At 37.4% G+C, this 15,124-nt stretch overlaps 1 protein-coding gene across 1 annotated transcript; it reads left to right on the top strand.

The window, feature by feature from the left end:
• Positions 1-1,460: 1,460 nt before the first annotated feature.
• On the top strand, positions 1,461-2,237 carry LOC116523501 (vomeronasal type-2 receptor 26-like). Its single transcript, XM_032238617.1, has one exon. The coding sequence runs from the start codon at positions 1,461-1,463 to the stop codon at positions 2,235-2,237; it is 777 nt and encodes a 258-aa protein (XP_032094508.1).
• Positions 2,238-15,124: the final 12,887 nt, after the last annotated feature.

Genomic DNA, 15,124 nt, shown 5'->3' with positions numbered 1-15,124 from the left:
GTTGTGTGCTGCATGCTGCGCACATTTGCATTATTCAATGTAAATTGTTCTTCGCGCATGCACAGAACAATTTAGAGTGAACTGCACATGTGCAGTCACTAAAAACCTAAATGGTGGTGGCCAGCAGTGGTGAGGAACTGGTTCGGGGGAGTGGCAGGCCTGGGTCACTGTTGGTTCTGCGACCAAGGCCAGAATTCCACTACCAGTTTGGCTGAACCAGGTCAAACTGGGAGCAACCCACTTCTTCTCTCTGGCTTTTTTGGCAGCTGCAGCATTCTGGGAGTTTACGTTCATACCTCTTTTATTTACTAAGGTTTAAGAAAGAAATGAATTGAAGGATTGTTTTTGTGAATTTAAACAAAGGAAGATGGGGAAATGGGACACTAAGGTTTGATGAGGATGTGAAAAGTTTGGGTATAAATACCTGATGAAAGGAACACTCTCGACCTATATGTTCTTTATGTGAAAGAATTCTGATTTTATTTATGAACAGACTTTGCCTCTTTCCATCTGTAATGGGAAATGTCCTTTTGGCTACAGCAAGGTAAAAATAGAAGGGAAATTATCCTGTTGCTACGACTGTAAAGAGTGCCCAGAAGGCAAGATAGCTGACCAAATGGGTAAGCAAAGGAATATATTAAATATATCAATAATTTAATAAATATAATAGGGGTTAGATTTTTAATCAGTATTATGATGACTGAAAATTTTGAGCTGTCTAATAGATTGTATAGATGAGCGATGAAAAATGTGAACAACTTGTTTCTAATTCAAAGTTCTATTTAATGCCTGTGAAGATTCTCAGTCATCCAAAGTACTTTCTGTCCCAAGGTTGCTTTTTCAAAAGACAAGTGAAGTTCCTTTTTTCCCTGATGGAATCCAAGATGTCTTCTCATCCAAGAAGCTTCTTCAGTTATGTCTGACTTGCTTCACTTAGAACTGAAGAAGCTTCTTGGATGAGAAGCAAAATGTTTGGACTCTTATTCTTATGGCATGTAGACATTTTGCAGGTAACCATTGCATGTCGGTAAACAATCCAGAAGTCTTTTTATTATATAATTTTGAATGTAAGGACATTTTCCATCAAAGTAAATTTGTGTAACATTTTTTCCTGCTATTTCAATTCTTTTCCCTGCCTATTCCAACTGAGGAGTAAATGCCATATAAAAGTTTTGAGATAACTGTATAACATAAAGAATAAAAAAGCTGAATTTCATTGTAAATTATTTTGAGAAAAATAATATGAACTCGTACCATCTTAATAAATCTAATATGTTATTACTTTTTCATGCTTAAAAGCTATAATGGTTCCATGAAACATTTTTATTTGTTTTCCCCCAGACTTAGATGATTGTTTTCCATGTCAAGAGGATCAACATCCAAACAAAGGTCAAGATAATTGTCTTCCAAAAACAGTAACTTATTTGACTTTCCAAGAGCCGTTGGGTATTTCTTTGGTAATGATTGCAGTCTCCTTTTCTGTCATCTCAGCTGTGGTGTTGGGAATCTTCATTAAACACCAGGACACTCCCATTGTCAAAGCCAACAACAGGAACCTCACCTATATGCTTCTCCTTGCTCTCCTGCTCTCCTTCCTTTGCACTCTGCTCTTCATTGGGCAACCTAATCAAGTGAAATGTCTCTTGCGACAAACTACTTTTGGCATCACTTTCTCTATAGCCCTTTCTTGTATTTTGGGTAAAACAACCATAGTAGTGCTTGCTTTCATGGCCACCAAGCCAGGCTCCAAAATGAGGAAATGGGTGGGGAGAAGGATGGCCAACACGATTGTCCTATCTGTCTTCATGGTTCAGTTCACCATCTGCGTAGTGTGGTTGGCAATTTCTCCCCCATTTCCAGATTCAGACATGCACTCCATAGTTGAAGAAATTGTCTTAGGATGTAATGAAGGATCAACCACTATGTTTTATACTGTCCTTGGCTGTATGGGCTTCTTGACAGCTGTCACCTTCATGGTAGCCTTCTTGGCTAGGAATTTACCTGACAGCTTCAACGAAGCCAAATTCATCACCTTCAGCATGTTGGTCTTTTGCAGTGTCTGGGTGTCATTTGTTCCCACTTACCTAAGCACCAAGGGGAAATATGTGGTTGCTGTGGAGATCTTCTCCATTTTGGCTTCAGTGGCTGGATTACTGGGCTGCATATTTTCCCCCAAGTGCTATATCATTATTCTGAGACCTGATCTGAATACGAAGGAACAACTTAAAAAGAAGTGAAACTGATATTTATGCCAGTCCCCTTGAATGAATCCTAATTGTTTACTTCCACCAAATAGGTCTTTTTTATTTTGTTGTTGCAGTTTGGGTGTATGCATTATTTCCTCATATCACCACACCAAAGTGACATAAAAGGCAGTAGCTTGATATACATATAGAGACAAAGATATTTAAGTTTCAGTCAGTCTATGACAGCATGCATGTTTTTAATAGTGTTATTGTTAAATTATTCTGATTTTAATGTTAATATCGTTAGGAATATAACGGCTGGGTTGGCAATATATAAATCATGTAACAATGCTATATCTATTTCTTTAAATCATGCTGTAAATGTGATTGGTTGCTGTTTCCTTAATCGGCCATAAGATGGAGCCAGAATCAATGTTAGATGCTGATCTGATCTGAGTGTTTGGAAGCTGGCTGTTAGAGGTGTAAAGTGCTGTAAAGTGATCAGTGTGAGCTATTGTAAGTTTTGCAACTGCTAGCAATGATTATGGACTATGTTATTTGGATTATCCCTTAACTGAAAGACGTTGATGACTGACTGTCTTAACCGTGTATGATTTGGATTGTTTGATGGACTCTGATACATCTATTTCCAGAAAAGTAAAAGCCTATTTAAATTGCAGTATCTCTGTATGCTGGTTTGTGTGTTCTCCAACACCACTCTTACAACGATTCTCTGAATGCACTTGCTCTCCCAACGGGGAGCTTAAGTAACAAATGTTATTGATTGTATTGTATACTGGTCTCTCCACACGTCATCCTTAGTGAAGCATGCAAACCAGCACCTGCATTTCCTGTGTCCGATGATGAGAGCACATCTTTCTCCTTTTGCTCAGGCTCCTCTTTATAGAGGCACAATTGAGAGCCTTTTAACAAACTGCATCACTCTTTGGTTTGGTGGCAACAGTGCATTAGATAGAAAACCCATACAGAGATTGATAACAACAGCTGAGAAGAGTATAGAAAGCTCACTTACTTTTATTCAGGATACTGCTTATAAATGCTATGCACTTAGAACTCAAAGCATTGTGAGAGACCCCATAAACATCCAATTCATGGTCTGTTGCTCCCCTCTGGGAAAAGATTTCAAAGTATTTCTAGCAGGTCTACCAGATTCTGTAGCACCTTTGTTCCCTATGCCATCCATCTGTTAAACTCACAAGATTTCTTTTTCTCACCATCTACATGTATACATTTGAACTAGACTGTGTTGTTTCTATGGGTCATATGATATATTTGGGTATATGCATATTTATTTATTTTGTCATATTTAGGTATGTTGGAGGTGGTGATCCTTTGAGAGCTGTATGCAATGACATTTCTTTCTTCTGATTAATGTACATTCAAAGTCAAAATAAAGTTATTCTAATTCTACACCAAAGTTTCTCTCTGTCTGAGATGGGAAGTTAAGAAATGTAAAATAGAAATAAATGAATGAATGAATGAATAAATAAATAAATAAATAAATAAATGTTGATCTTCCTTTACATGAAGATTCCCGTGAAATAAGAGGACTAAGAACGTTAGAGAGTACCAGGAAAATAAACATAAACAAAATTCAGATGAGTGCAGTCCCTCATTCAACAGATATGCTCTTCTTTATTATCAGGTCATTTATGCAGGTAGAGACATTGAAAACCACACCTGAAGGTGGCTTGAAAGCAATGATTTTGACAATCTCTTCACAATTGACTTCAGAATATGGTTTCTCCACATCTTTTCTTTAAATATTAGAAATATTATTTTCAGCCCTAATCGGTATAAATTGGAATAGCCAATGAAGAAGACTATTCTATCTGGATTTTTTAAAAATATTACAATTTCCACAGGTTTATTTTAATTGCACTCTTTTCAAATTAATTGACATTGTGACCTGCAAGCTTTAAGCTTTATAACATCTCTGCCAAAAAAGAAAACAACCAAGCTTCTCACTATTAGAATAGAATAGAATGATGGATTGCAAGGGACCTTGGAGGTCTTCCATTCCAACCCCTTGCCTAGGTAGGAAACCCTACACCACTTCAGACAAATGGTTACCCAACATCTTGAAATCTTCCAGTGTTGGAGTGTTCACAACTTCTGGAGACAAGTTGTTCCACTAATTAATTGTTCTAACTGTCAGGGAATGGCAGCCCCTGAAATATTGGAACACTGCTCTCATGTCTCCTCTAGTCCTTCTCTTCAATAAACTAGACATGCCCAGTTCATATATTTTAGCCTCTGTACTAAAGAGCAACTTTGTTGCTCTTCTCTGCACTCTTTCTAGAATCTCCACATCTTTTTTTACATCGTGGCCACCAAAACTGAATGTAATATTCCAAGTGTGGCATTACAAAGACACTATAAAATGGTATTAGTACTTCACGTGATCTTTATTCTATCCCTCTGTTTATGCAGCCTAGAACTGTGTTGGCCTTTATGGCAACTGTGGTTGCCATAAACCACTGCTGGTTATTGTTTAAATGGTTGTCTACTATGATTGTCTACTGGTTATTGTTTAAATGGTTGTCTACTAGGATTGTCTATTGGTTATTGTTTAAATGGTTGTCTACTAGGATTCCAAGATCCCTCTCACAGTTACTCCTATTGAGCAAGATACCATATATACTGTACCTCTGCATTTTGTTTTTCTTGCCTAAATGTAGAATCTTACTTTTTTCACCATTGAATTTCATTTTGTTAGATACCGCCCAATGTTCAAGTTTGTCAAGATCCTTCTGTATCTTAAGCATATCTTCTGAAGTGTTGGCTATTCCTGCCAGTTTGGTGTCATCTGTAAATTTAATGAGTTCCCCATTCATCCCTTCATCCAGATCATTGATGAAGATGTTGAAGAGTACTGGGCCTATAACAGCGCCTTTGAGTACTCCGCTGCATACTTCCATCCATGTAGATGCATTTCCATTCAGGACTACATGGTTGGTCAGCCAGTTATGAATCCCTAGTGGTGATGCTGTCTAATCCACATTTTTCTACTTTATCTAGTAGTAGGTCAGTAGTTTATTTTATCAAATACCTTACTGAATTTCAAGTAAATTATATTGATAGCATTCCTCTGATCCACTAATTTTGTCACTTTGTCAAATAATGCAATAAGATTAGTCTGGCATGATCTGTTTTTGACAAACCCATGTTGGATTTTAGTTATTGCTTTGTTTACTTGCTGATGTTTGCTGATTTATTGCTTGATTATCTTTTCCAGAATCTCCCTGGTATTGAGGTCAAGCTGATAGGTCTGTGGTTTCCTGGATCTATTTTTTTTCCTTTTTTGAATATGGGAACCACATCAGCTCTTTTCCAGTCCTCTGGCAGTTCCCCGGTGCTCCAGGATCTCTTTAAGATATAGTTCAGTGGTTCTAATATCTCGTCTGCCAGTTCCTTCAGAACCCATGGGTGTAATCCATCCAGTCCTGGTGATTTGAACTCATCTAGTGTAGACAGATGCTCACTTATCATTTTCCTTCCTATTTTAACTTGTGATCCGAATCTGTTTTTTGTGGTGTTGTTTTTGATAGGTTGGATTGTTTTTTCCCCTTTATGTAAATACAGATGCAAAAAATGAGTTAAGTAATTATGCTTTCTCCCTGTTGCTTGTCACCTTCTAGCCATTTTCTCCCAGCAATGGACCAATTGTTTCCTTGAGTTTTTTTTCTTTTTAACATTTTGGATTTTCTTCACAACCATTTTTTTTTAAGTAGAGAAAAATCCCCACTAATCCCCATTGCCCGAAATCTGAATGTTTCAGGCCCGTTTTGGGTAGGGTGGTATGCTAGGAACTAGGAAATGATCAATTCTAGTTCTTATTAAGGATTGAAAGCCTCACCTAATATCTTTTTTTTTAGTGAAAGTTTTTTCCCCTTTAATACAAACATTTCATCATTCCTTAATCAGTGTGACATCTGTTCACACTGATTACAGATGTTTTGTGGAGTTAGGTTAAACCTAAATCTCACCCTGAGTACAAATGTTTTGTGTCATAATAGTTAGAGCTTACCATCAAATTCTTTATATACATCTATTCTTATTTAGCATTACAACTTAACATATCTCCTATTATAACATTTCTCTTCCTTATTTATTTAATTTTATACTTTTTATTCACATTCATTTTCTAACTAATGATAAAATAACCCCCATATATTATATTATAATATACAGATTCTTCCTTTCCTTTAATTGCTAGTTTTAATCTACTCATTGCTGCACATTCTAATATTTTATCAATCACATTTTCATCTATAGCTTCAGCTTTCCAATTTTGTGCAAATACAATTCCAGCTGCAGTTATTACAGGAATAATCAAATGTACATTTTCTTTACTATATTTCTCTGGTAAGGTACCCAACAAGAACAATTCAGGTTTTGGCTTCCTGGGCGGGACCTTGCTGATGGTGGTAGCTTAATAGAGCTGCTCCCGGGTTTCTGGTCGCGTTATCTGCCTAGACATATGGTAGATACCTCATTCTTCAGGCAAAGAAGAGCGAGAGATGGATCCAGCTGGTAAGAGCTTTTCCTTTGAAGTTTGCAGCTTTTTTTGCTGCGAATAGAAGGGGGGGCCAGCTGAGGCTGAATCATATTTCCGTGCCGGAAATCCCTAGCTGTTTTTATTACGGCTCAAAGTAAGGCACCTCCACTTAGGACAATATTTGAACTATTTATCTGAAATTAATACAAGCAGAGTCCATATCTGAGAACATTATCTGCTTTTTTTAAAATCCTAGCTGCATTTTTACAAGAGCTTCCTTCGTGCACTTGGTTTTTTCTTAAAAAATAAGCTCCTAAAATGGCGATTGTGCATTCTCCGTAACAATGCCACATTCCTAATTCTTCTGCAAAGAACAGTGATAAAACAGATCAAAGGAACAGCCAGCCAGCAGTTTCTTACTAATTAGTTTCACTTCTCTGAAGAGCTTACAAGACTTTTTTCTTATCAACTTTTAAAAGTTTTAAAAGACTCTTTGCTAATATAGAGACATTCCAAACAGAGGTGAATATGCTGAACTATTTCGTTACAATGCTAATCTTTTGAAACCTTCTGCAAACTTTCTGCAAAAAGGGAGGAACAGTCGGCTAGCAGTATCTTATTAATTAGTTTCACTTCTCTGAAGAGTTTACAAGACCTTCCTCTTATCAACTCAAATCAACTTTGCTAATATATATTTCTGATATAGAGAAGTCCAAAATGGCGCTGAATATGCCGAGCTGCTTTGTTACAATGCCCTTTTCTGAAACCTTTTGAAAAATCCTAAAGAACTAACAAAGGGGTGACTTAATACTTTTCTTCTCGTAAGCTGCACCACGGGCCAGTAAAGTTTGATTAATTGCTTGAAGATAAGACATAATGGCCTCAAAATTAAATCTTGGGCCGAAACTTCCTCCTAGAAGCACATCCCCCATAACTGGCACAAAGTTGCAGCTTCCACCCTCTATGCCCCCTACTGGAGATTTGCTAACGAAAGAACTCTTTTTGGAAACTTTTAGAGAATTTAGAGAGCAGAATTTAGAAACTTTTAGGAGGAGATAAAGAACGAGATAAAAGAGTTTAAGGCGGACTTATATGATAAACTTGATACTAGGATTGCCAAAATAAATGATGATATGCTGGGACTTGTAACTGTATTGACAGAACATGTTTCTGGAATTGAAGACAACCTAGAGGTTCTTAATGAAGCTAATACCAATTTGACATCCAAACAGAGGTGGTGCAACAAAAAGTTGAAAACGCTGAAAAACAAATTATTATGATACAGTACAGGCAGATGGAGCTCGCATTAAGAGTCAGGGGGTTGTGGGCTTCCGGGGCGGGACCTTGCTGATGGCGGCAGCTTAACGAGCTGCCCCCAGGTTTCTGGTGGCGTTATCTGCCTAAATACCTGGTAGATACCTCATTCTTCAGGCAAAGAAGAGTGAGAGAGAGATCCAGCTGGTAAGAGCTTTTCTTTGAAGTTTGCAGCTTTTTTTTTGCTGCGAATGGAAGGGGAGGCCGACCAAAGGCTGAATCACATCTCCGTGCCAGAAACTCCGGCTGTATTTATTACGGCGTAAAGTAAGGATCCCCCCACTTAGGACAACTTTTGATATATTTATTTGAGATTAATACAAGCAGAGTCCGTACCTGAGAACCTTATCTGCCTTTTTTTAAAAAAAATCCTAGCTTCTTTTTACAAGAGCTTTCTTTCTTTTTTTCTTAGAAAATAAGCTCCTAAAATGGCGATTGTGCCACATTCCTAACTATCCGGCAAGAACAGTGATAAAAAAGATCAAAGGAACAGCCAGCCAGCAATCTCTTACTAATTAGCTTCATTTCTCTGAAGAGCTTACAAGACTTTTTTCTTATCAACTTTTAAAAGTTTTAAAAGACTCCTTGTTAATATAGAGACATTCCAAACACAGATGAATATGCTGAACTGTTTCGTTACAATGCTAATCTTTTGAAACCTGCTTTGTTACAATGCTCTTTTCTGAAACCTTTTGAAAAACCTCTAAGAACAAATAAAGGGGGAACTTAATACTTTCTTTCCTCGTAAGCTACACAGCGGGCCAGTAGAGTTTGAATAATTGTTGAATAATTGTTTGAAGAAAAGATATAATGGCATCAAAATTAAATTCGGGGAGACCTCTTCTTAGGAGTACATCTCACACACTTGGCACAAAGTCGCAGCTTCCACCCTCTATGCCCCCTACTGGAGATCTGCTAACGAAAGAACTTTTTTTTTTGAAACTTTCAGAGAATTCAGAGAGGAGATAAAGAAACTTAAAGCAGACTTATATGATAAGCTTGATACTAAGATTGCCAAAACAAATGATGATATGCTGGGACTTGTAACTGTATTGACAGAATATGTTTCTGGAATGGAAGATAAGCTAGAGGTTCTTGAAGAAGCCAACACTAACTTGACTTCCAAAACTGAAGTGGTGCAACAAAGAGTTGAAAACGCTGAAAAACAAATTGTTATGATACAATACACACAGATGGAGCTTGCATTAAGAGTCAGGGGGCTGCGTGAAGATAAACAGGAGAACTTGAAGCAGATTTTTTCAGAGGCTTTTAACCGTTTGGTGGAAAGACCGGGGTCCAATTTTGACTGGCAGATCGAAAAAATTTATCGCGCTAACTCTTGGGTGGCAAAACAGAAGCAACTTTCCCGAGATGTAATTATATACTACAAGAGAGTTCAGAAACATGATACTACAAGAGTCTTATAATACCAGGCTTCAAATTGGCGGACAGGACTTGATTGTCTTGAAAGAAATACCACCCCAAATGCTAAGAGCCAGGAGAGATTATGCTTTTCTAGTGGAAGAAATCAGAAACCGTCAGATACAGTATAGATGGGATGTACCATTTGGTATTATAATTACATTTGGTAAGCAAAAATATCGTCTCAACTCTGTATGGGAAGCCCGAGATTTCTATCATAAGATCCTGAAGGTGGGACACCCTGAATCATCTGGATCTGGAGAAAGACCACGAGAAGGACAAGATAAACAGCAAATCACACAACTACCAGACAAAAAGCACCATTTCCTCCTTCCGGAAGGGCAAGGGGTCAGGGAACAAAGATCTAGCCATATGACTACCAGACGAATGGGAAAACAAGGTACATTGTAACAACCTCAATAACCACCGGCCATTGACCAAGGAGTTGTGGTCTGAACTCTTTACAGAAGAGAAAGAAAATATTTCACTATCTCAAACAGTTCAAGAACGATATAATTTGCCTGCAAGAAATTCATATCAAATCAACTGATCAAAATATTTGTTCAACCCCGAACTTGGTCAATATTTTGTGACCTCTGCTACGGAAAAGAAAAATTGTATAGTTGTATACTTAAGAAAAGACATTAAGGCTGAACTAATTGAAGCAGATCCCTTTGGAAGATATATCGCATTAGACCTAATTCTAGAAGGGAAAAAGACTTGATGGACAACTTCGAATTGAGAAATGTTTGGCAAGAAAGAAACACAGAGGCATATGACTTCACCCTTTTTTCTGATGGACATCAATCCCTTTCAAGGATTGATTTTATACTAATCACTAATGATTTATTTTCTAGGGTGAAGAAGACAAAGATTGCGGCGAGGGTCCTTTCGGACCATAACCCTGTCTGGACGGAATTGGGAAGGGTAGTGCACGCAAGAAGGTCTTGGAGGTCGAATGAGAGTTTATTTAGATATGAAAAGTATATTAATGATTGTAAAAAAATTGCTATCTGAATACTTTGTTCTGAACACGAATAAGGGTACATTCATGGAATTTGTAGGGGATGCAAGTAAAGCATATATGAGAGAAGTACTGATGAATATAAACAAAATACATAGACATAAACAAGGGCAAAAACGAAAAGAATTGGAAGAGGAAATTAAAAGAAAAATTTGAAATGTATCCAAATTGTGTTATAGAGGGAAGGAGGTGTTTCAACAGGAGGAGATTTAAAAGGCATTCCGGGGAATTTTTTTTTTTTTTTTTACAGAATTCTACAAAGGGGACAAAATTAAGGGTTTAGATATAGACAGATACTTAGATAAAGAGATAATACCCCTGGTTAGAGAAGAGTACAGGCAAAAGTTGAACCAACAAATAACCTCTGGGGAAATCCTGCAGGTAATCAAACAACTAAGATTAGGAATAATGTAAACTGCTTAAAGTTTGTGTAACGGCAAGAAGCTGAGTTCAATGCAGAGATTTTACTGACTTTTTTTTTCTTTTTTCTTTTTTTTAATTTCCTTGGTTTTAATATATTTTAGACTGTGTTTGATAAAAAGCTATACCGTGTACGGGCTCTGGGAAGTCGGGGGGGAAGGGAGGTGGGGTCCTAGGGGGGAGGGAGGAGGGGGGAAATATAGTATGTGCTAGATTCTAAAGTAATATGATTGCACTTGTATACTGTTGCTTTTTTAATTCTAGTGCAAAAATAGGAAGCTGAATATATTTATAGATAGTAGACATACACCAAAGGGAGGAGTAGAGGGAAAGAAGAAAGAGGGGTAGAGAGGGTGGGAGAGAGGATTGGAGGGAGGGTGAGATGGAAGGGAGGGAGTGTTTTGGGAGAGAGGAGTGATAGAGGGGGAGTGGAAGTAGGGTAGAGGGGAAGGTTGGAGGGAAGAAAGGAAAGTTGGAGGGGGGTGAAAGAAAGGGTGTATGGAGGGTTGAAGTGGTATATATGGTTTGTATTTTGGGGAGTATTGTCGACAAGAATGGCTGTGTTTATTGCTCAATGTTATATGGCCCCGGTTATGCACAGTATATATGTGACTGTATGAAATGAAAATGAAAATGAAAATAAAACATATTTACAAACTAAGAGTCATGGGGTTGCGTGAGGATAAACAGGAGGACTTGAAACAGATTTTTTCAGAGGCTTTTGACCATCTGGCGGGAAGACCGGGGTCCAACTTTGACTGGCAGATTGATAAAATTTATCATGTTAACTCTTGGGTGGCTAAGCAGAAGCAACTCCCCCGAGATGTAGTCATATACTTCACCACAAGAGAGCTCAGAAACATGATATTACAAGAGTCCTATAACACCAGGCTTCAAATTGGCGGTCAGGATTTGATTGTCTTGAAAGAAATACCACCTCAAATGCTAAGAGGCAGGAGAGACTTTGCCTTTCTAGTGGAAGAACTCAGAAACCGTCAGATACAGTATAGATGGGATGTGCCATTTGGTATTATAATTACATTTGACAAGCAAAGATATCGTCTCAACTCTGTATGGAAAGCTCGAGATTTCTATCACAAGATTCTGAAGGTGGGACAGCCTGAATCATCTGGATCTGGAGAAAGACCACGAGAAGGACAAGATAGACAGCAAACCACACAACTACCAGACAAAACGCACCATTTCCTCCTCCCGGAAGGGCAAAGGGTCATGGAACAAAGACCTAGCCGTATGACTACCAGACGAATGGAAAAAAAAGCTACAATGCAACAACCTCAACAATCACCGGCCATTGATCAAGGAGTTACAGCAACAAGCTCAGAAGCCATGGGAGGAGCTAGGCCAAAGGTTAAACAGGCCATGCAGGAGGCTCTAAAAAAGCTTCAGGCAACCAAAAATGACAACTAAGATTTTGACATGGAATGTCAATGGACTGAACTCTCCACAGAAGAGAAAGAAAATATTTCACTATCTCAAACAGTTCAAGAATGATATAATTTGTCTGCAAGAAACTCATATCAAATCAACTGATCAAAAATATTTGTTTAACCCCAAACTTGGTCAACATTTTGTGACCTCTGCTACGGAAAAGAAAAATGGTATAGTTGTATACTTAAGAAATGACATTAAGGCTGAACTAATTGAAGCAGATCCCTTTGGAAGATATATCGCACTAGACCTAATCTTAGAAGGGAAAAAGATATTACTTTTGGGAATTTATGCTCCTAATCAACAGCAAGACGGATTCTATAGAAATCTTCATGCTAAATTAGTGCAGTGGGACTTTAAGTCTTGTATACTATTGGGTGACTGGAACAGCGTGATTGACACTAAAAGAGATAAGAAGACCTCTCGCCCAAATACTAAAATCCGAGCTAAGTTACCCAAACCTTTTTTTGACATGATGGACTACTTCGAATTGAGAGATGTTTGGTGAGAAAGAAACGCAGAGGAATATGACTTCACCTTTTTTTCTGATAGACATCGATCCCTTTCAAGGATTGATTTTATACTAATCACTAATGATTTACTTTCTAGGGTGAAGAAGACAAAGATTGCGGCGAGGGTCCTTTCGGATCATAACCCAGTTTGGATAGAATTGGGAAGGGTAGTGCAGGCAAGAAGGTCTTGGAGGCTGAATGAAAACTTATTCAGATATGAAAAGTACATTAATGATTGTAAAAAATTGTTATCTGAATACTTTATTCTGAATATGAATAAGGGTACATCTATGGAATTTGTATGGGATGCAAGCAAAGTGTATATGAGAGGAGTACTGATGAATATAAACAAAATACATAGACATAAACAAGGGCAAAAAAGAAAAGAATTGGAAGAAGAAATTAAAGGGAAAGAGTTGGAGTTAACATTGAATCCAGGCGATACAAAGGTTAAGGAAGCAATCACCATATTAAAATCCCAATTTGATATGTTGATCTCTGACCAGGTAGCCACTAGTTTATTATATGCAAAACACAACACTTTTTGTAACACAAATAAACTGGGCAGATGGTTAGCTTATCAGATTAGGAAAAAAAGGAAAATTCAAAATGTAACCAAATTGAGTTATAGAGGGAAGGAGGTGTTTCAACAGGAGGAGATTCAAAAGGCAGTTCGGGAATTTTTTACAGAATTGTACAAAGGGGACAAAATTAAGGGTTTAGATATAGACAAATACTTAGATAAAGAGAAAATATCCCTAGTTAGAGAAGAGTACAGGCAAAAGTTGAACCAACCAATAACCTCAGGGGAAATCTTGCAGGTAATCAAACAACTAAAGTTAGGGAAAACGCCAGGCACAGATGGCTTGACAGCGGTTTACTATAAAAACTTACAGTTAGAAACGGTAGAACCTCTTAGAGAACTATTTAATAAAATTCAAATGGAAGGTAAAGTGCCCCCATCTTGGAAAACAGCGTTTATATCTTTGATACACAAAGAAGATCAAGATATTACCCAACCAAAAAACTATAGACCTATCTCATTACTTAATGTAGATTATAAATTTTTTACTAAAATACTAGCAAATAGGTTAATGGTGGTTATTCAACAATTGATACATACTGACCAAACAGGTTTTATACAGGGGAGACAGATGAAGAGTAATGTTAGACTAATCATTAATGCATTAGAATATTTGGGAAAGAACAACCAAATCCCTGCTGCGTTTATATTTCTGGATGCTGAGAAGGCCTTCGATCGAGTTAATTGGCAATTTATGTTGAAGATATTGCAAAAAATGCAGATAGGAGATAGCTTTTTATGGTCAATTAAAGCAATATACCAACAGCAAACAGCTCAAATCATAGTCAACGGAAGTTGAACATACTCTTTTCAAATCGGAAAAGGTACAAGACAGGGCTGTCCTTTGTCCCCACTATTGTTCATTATAACTTTGGAAGTATTATTGAATAAAATATGGGGCTTGGATGGTCTAAAAGGGATCAAGATTAGGCAGCAAGAATACAGAGTCCGCAGTTTTGCGGATGATTTGGTCATAATATTGGAACAACCGCAGGAATCTAGTATGGTTTTAATGAACACAATTAATCAATATGGTCAAGTGTCTGGTTTTAAAATAAATTTAGGAAAAACCAAAACATTAGCTATAAATATGAATACTAAACAAAAGGAAGAACTAGGAGGGATGCTAGGATATGAGGTAGTTAAAAAAGTCAAATATCTTGGGGTTAATATTTTAGCCTCAAACGGGAAATTATATAAGCACAATTATGAACCACTTTGGCGGAGTATACAGACAGAATGGGAGAAATTGCACTTATCCTTGCTGGGTAGGATAGCGGCAGTGAAAATGAACATCTTACCAAAATTTTTATTCCTTTTTCAAATGCTACCTATACTTAAAAAAGATGTGAATCTTTTAGAATGGCAGAAGGGTATCAACAAAGTTGTATGGGCAGGAAAGAAGCCGAGGGTAAAGATGAAAATAATGCAAGATGTACGCGAGAGAGGAGGCTTGAAATTTCCTAACCTAACATTATATTATAATGCAGTGGTGCTATCCGCAATTAGTGATTGGACCCATTTAACCAACGATAGAATACTGAATATCGAGGGACACGATCTGGTATATGGTTGGCATGCTTACTTGTTATTCAACAAAAAACTGGATAAGAATTTTAAAAGTCATATCTTAAGAAATGCTTTACTGCGGGTTTGGAAAAAATATCAATATAAACTAAATGACAAATTACC

This window comes from Thamnophis elegans, unplaced genomic scaffold (genome assembly GCF_009769535.1).
Source record: "Thamnophis elegans isolate rThaEle1 unplaced genomic scaffold, rThaEle1.pri scaffold_38_arrow_ctg1, whole genome shotgun sequence".
NCBI classification, from domain to species: domain Eukaryota; kingdom Metazoa; phylum Chordata; class Lepidosauria; order Squamata; family Colubridae; genus Thamnophis; species Thamnophis elegans.
Note: the sequence above shows the minus strand (reverse complement) of the source record. Positions and strands in the feature narration are given on the sequence as shown.

Coding starts and splice junctions, on each gene's coding strand:
- LOC116523501 (XM_032238617.1), top strand. CDS start 1,461: ATGATTGCAGTCTCCTTTTCTGTCATCTCAGCTGTGGTGTTGGGAATC.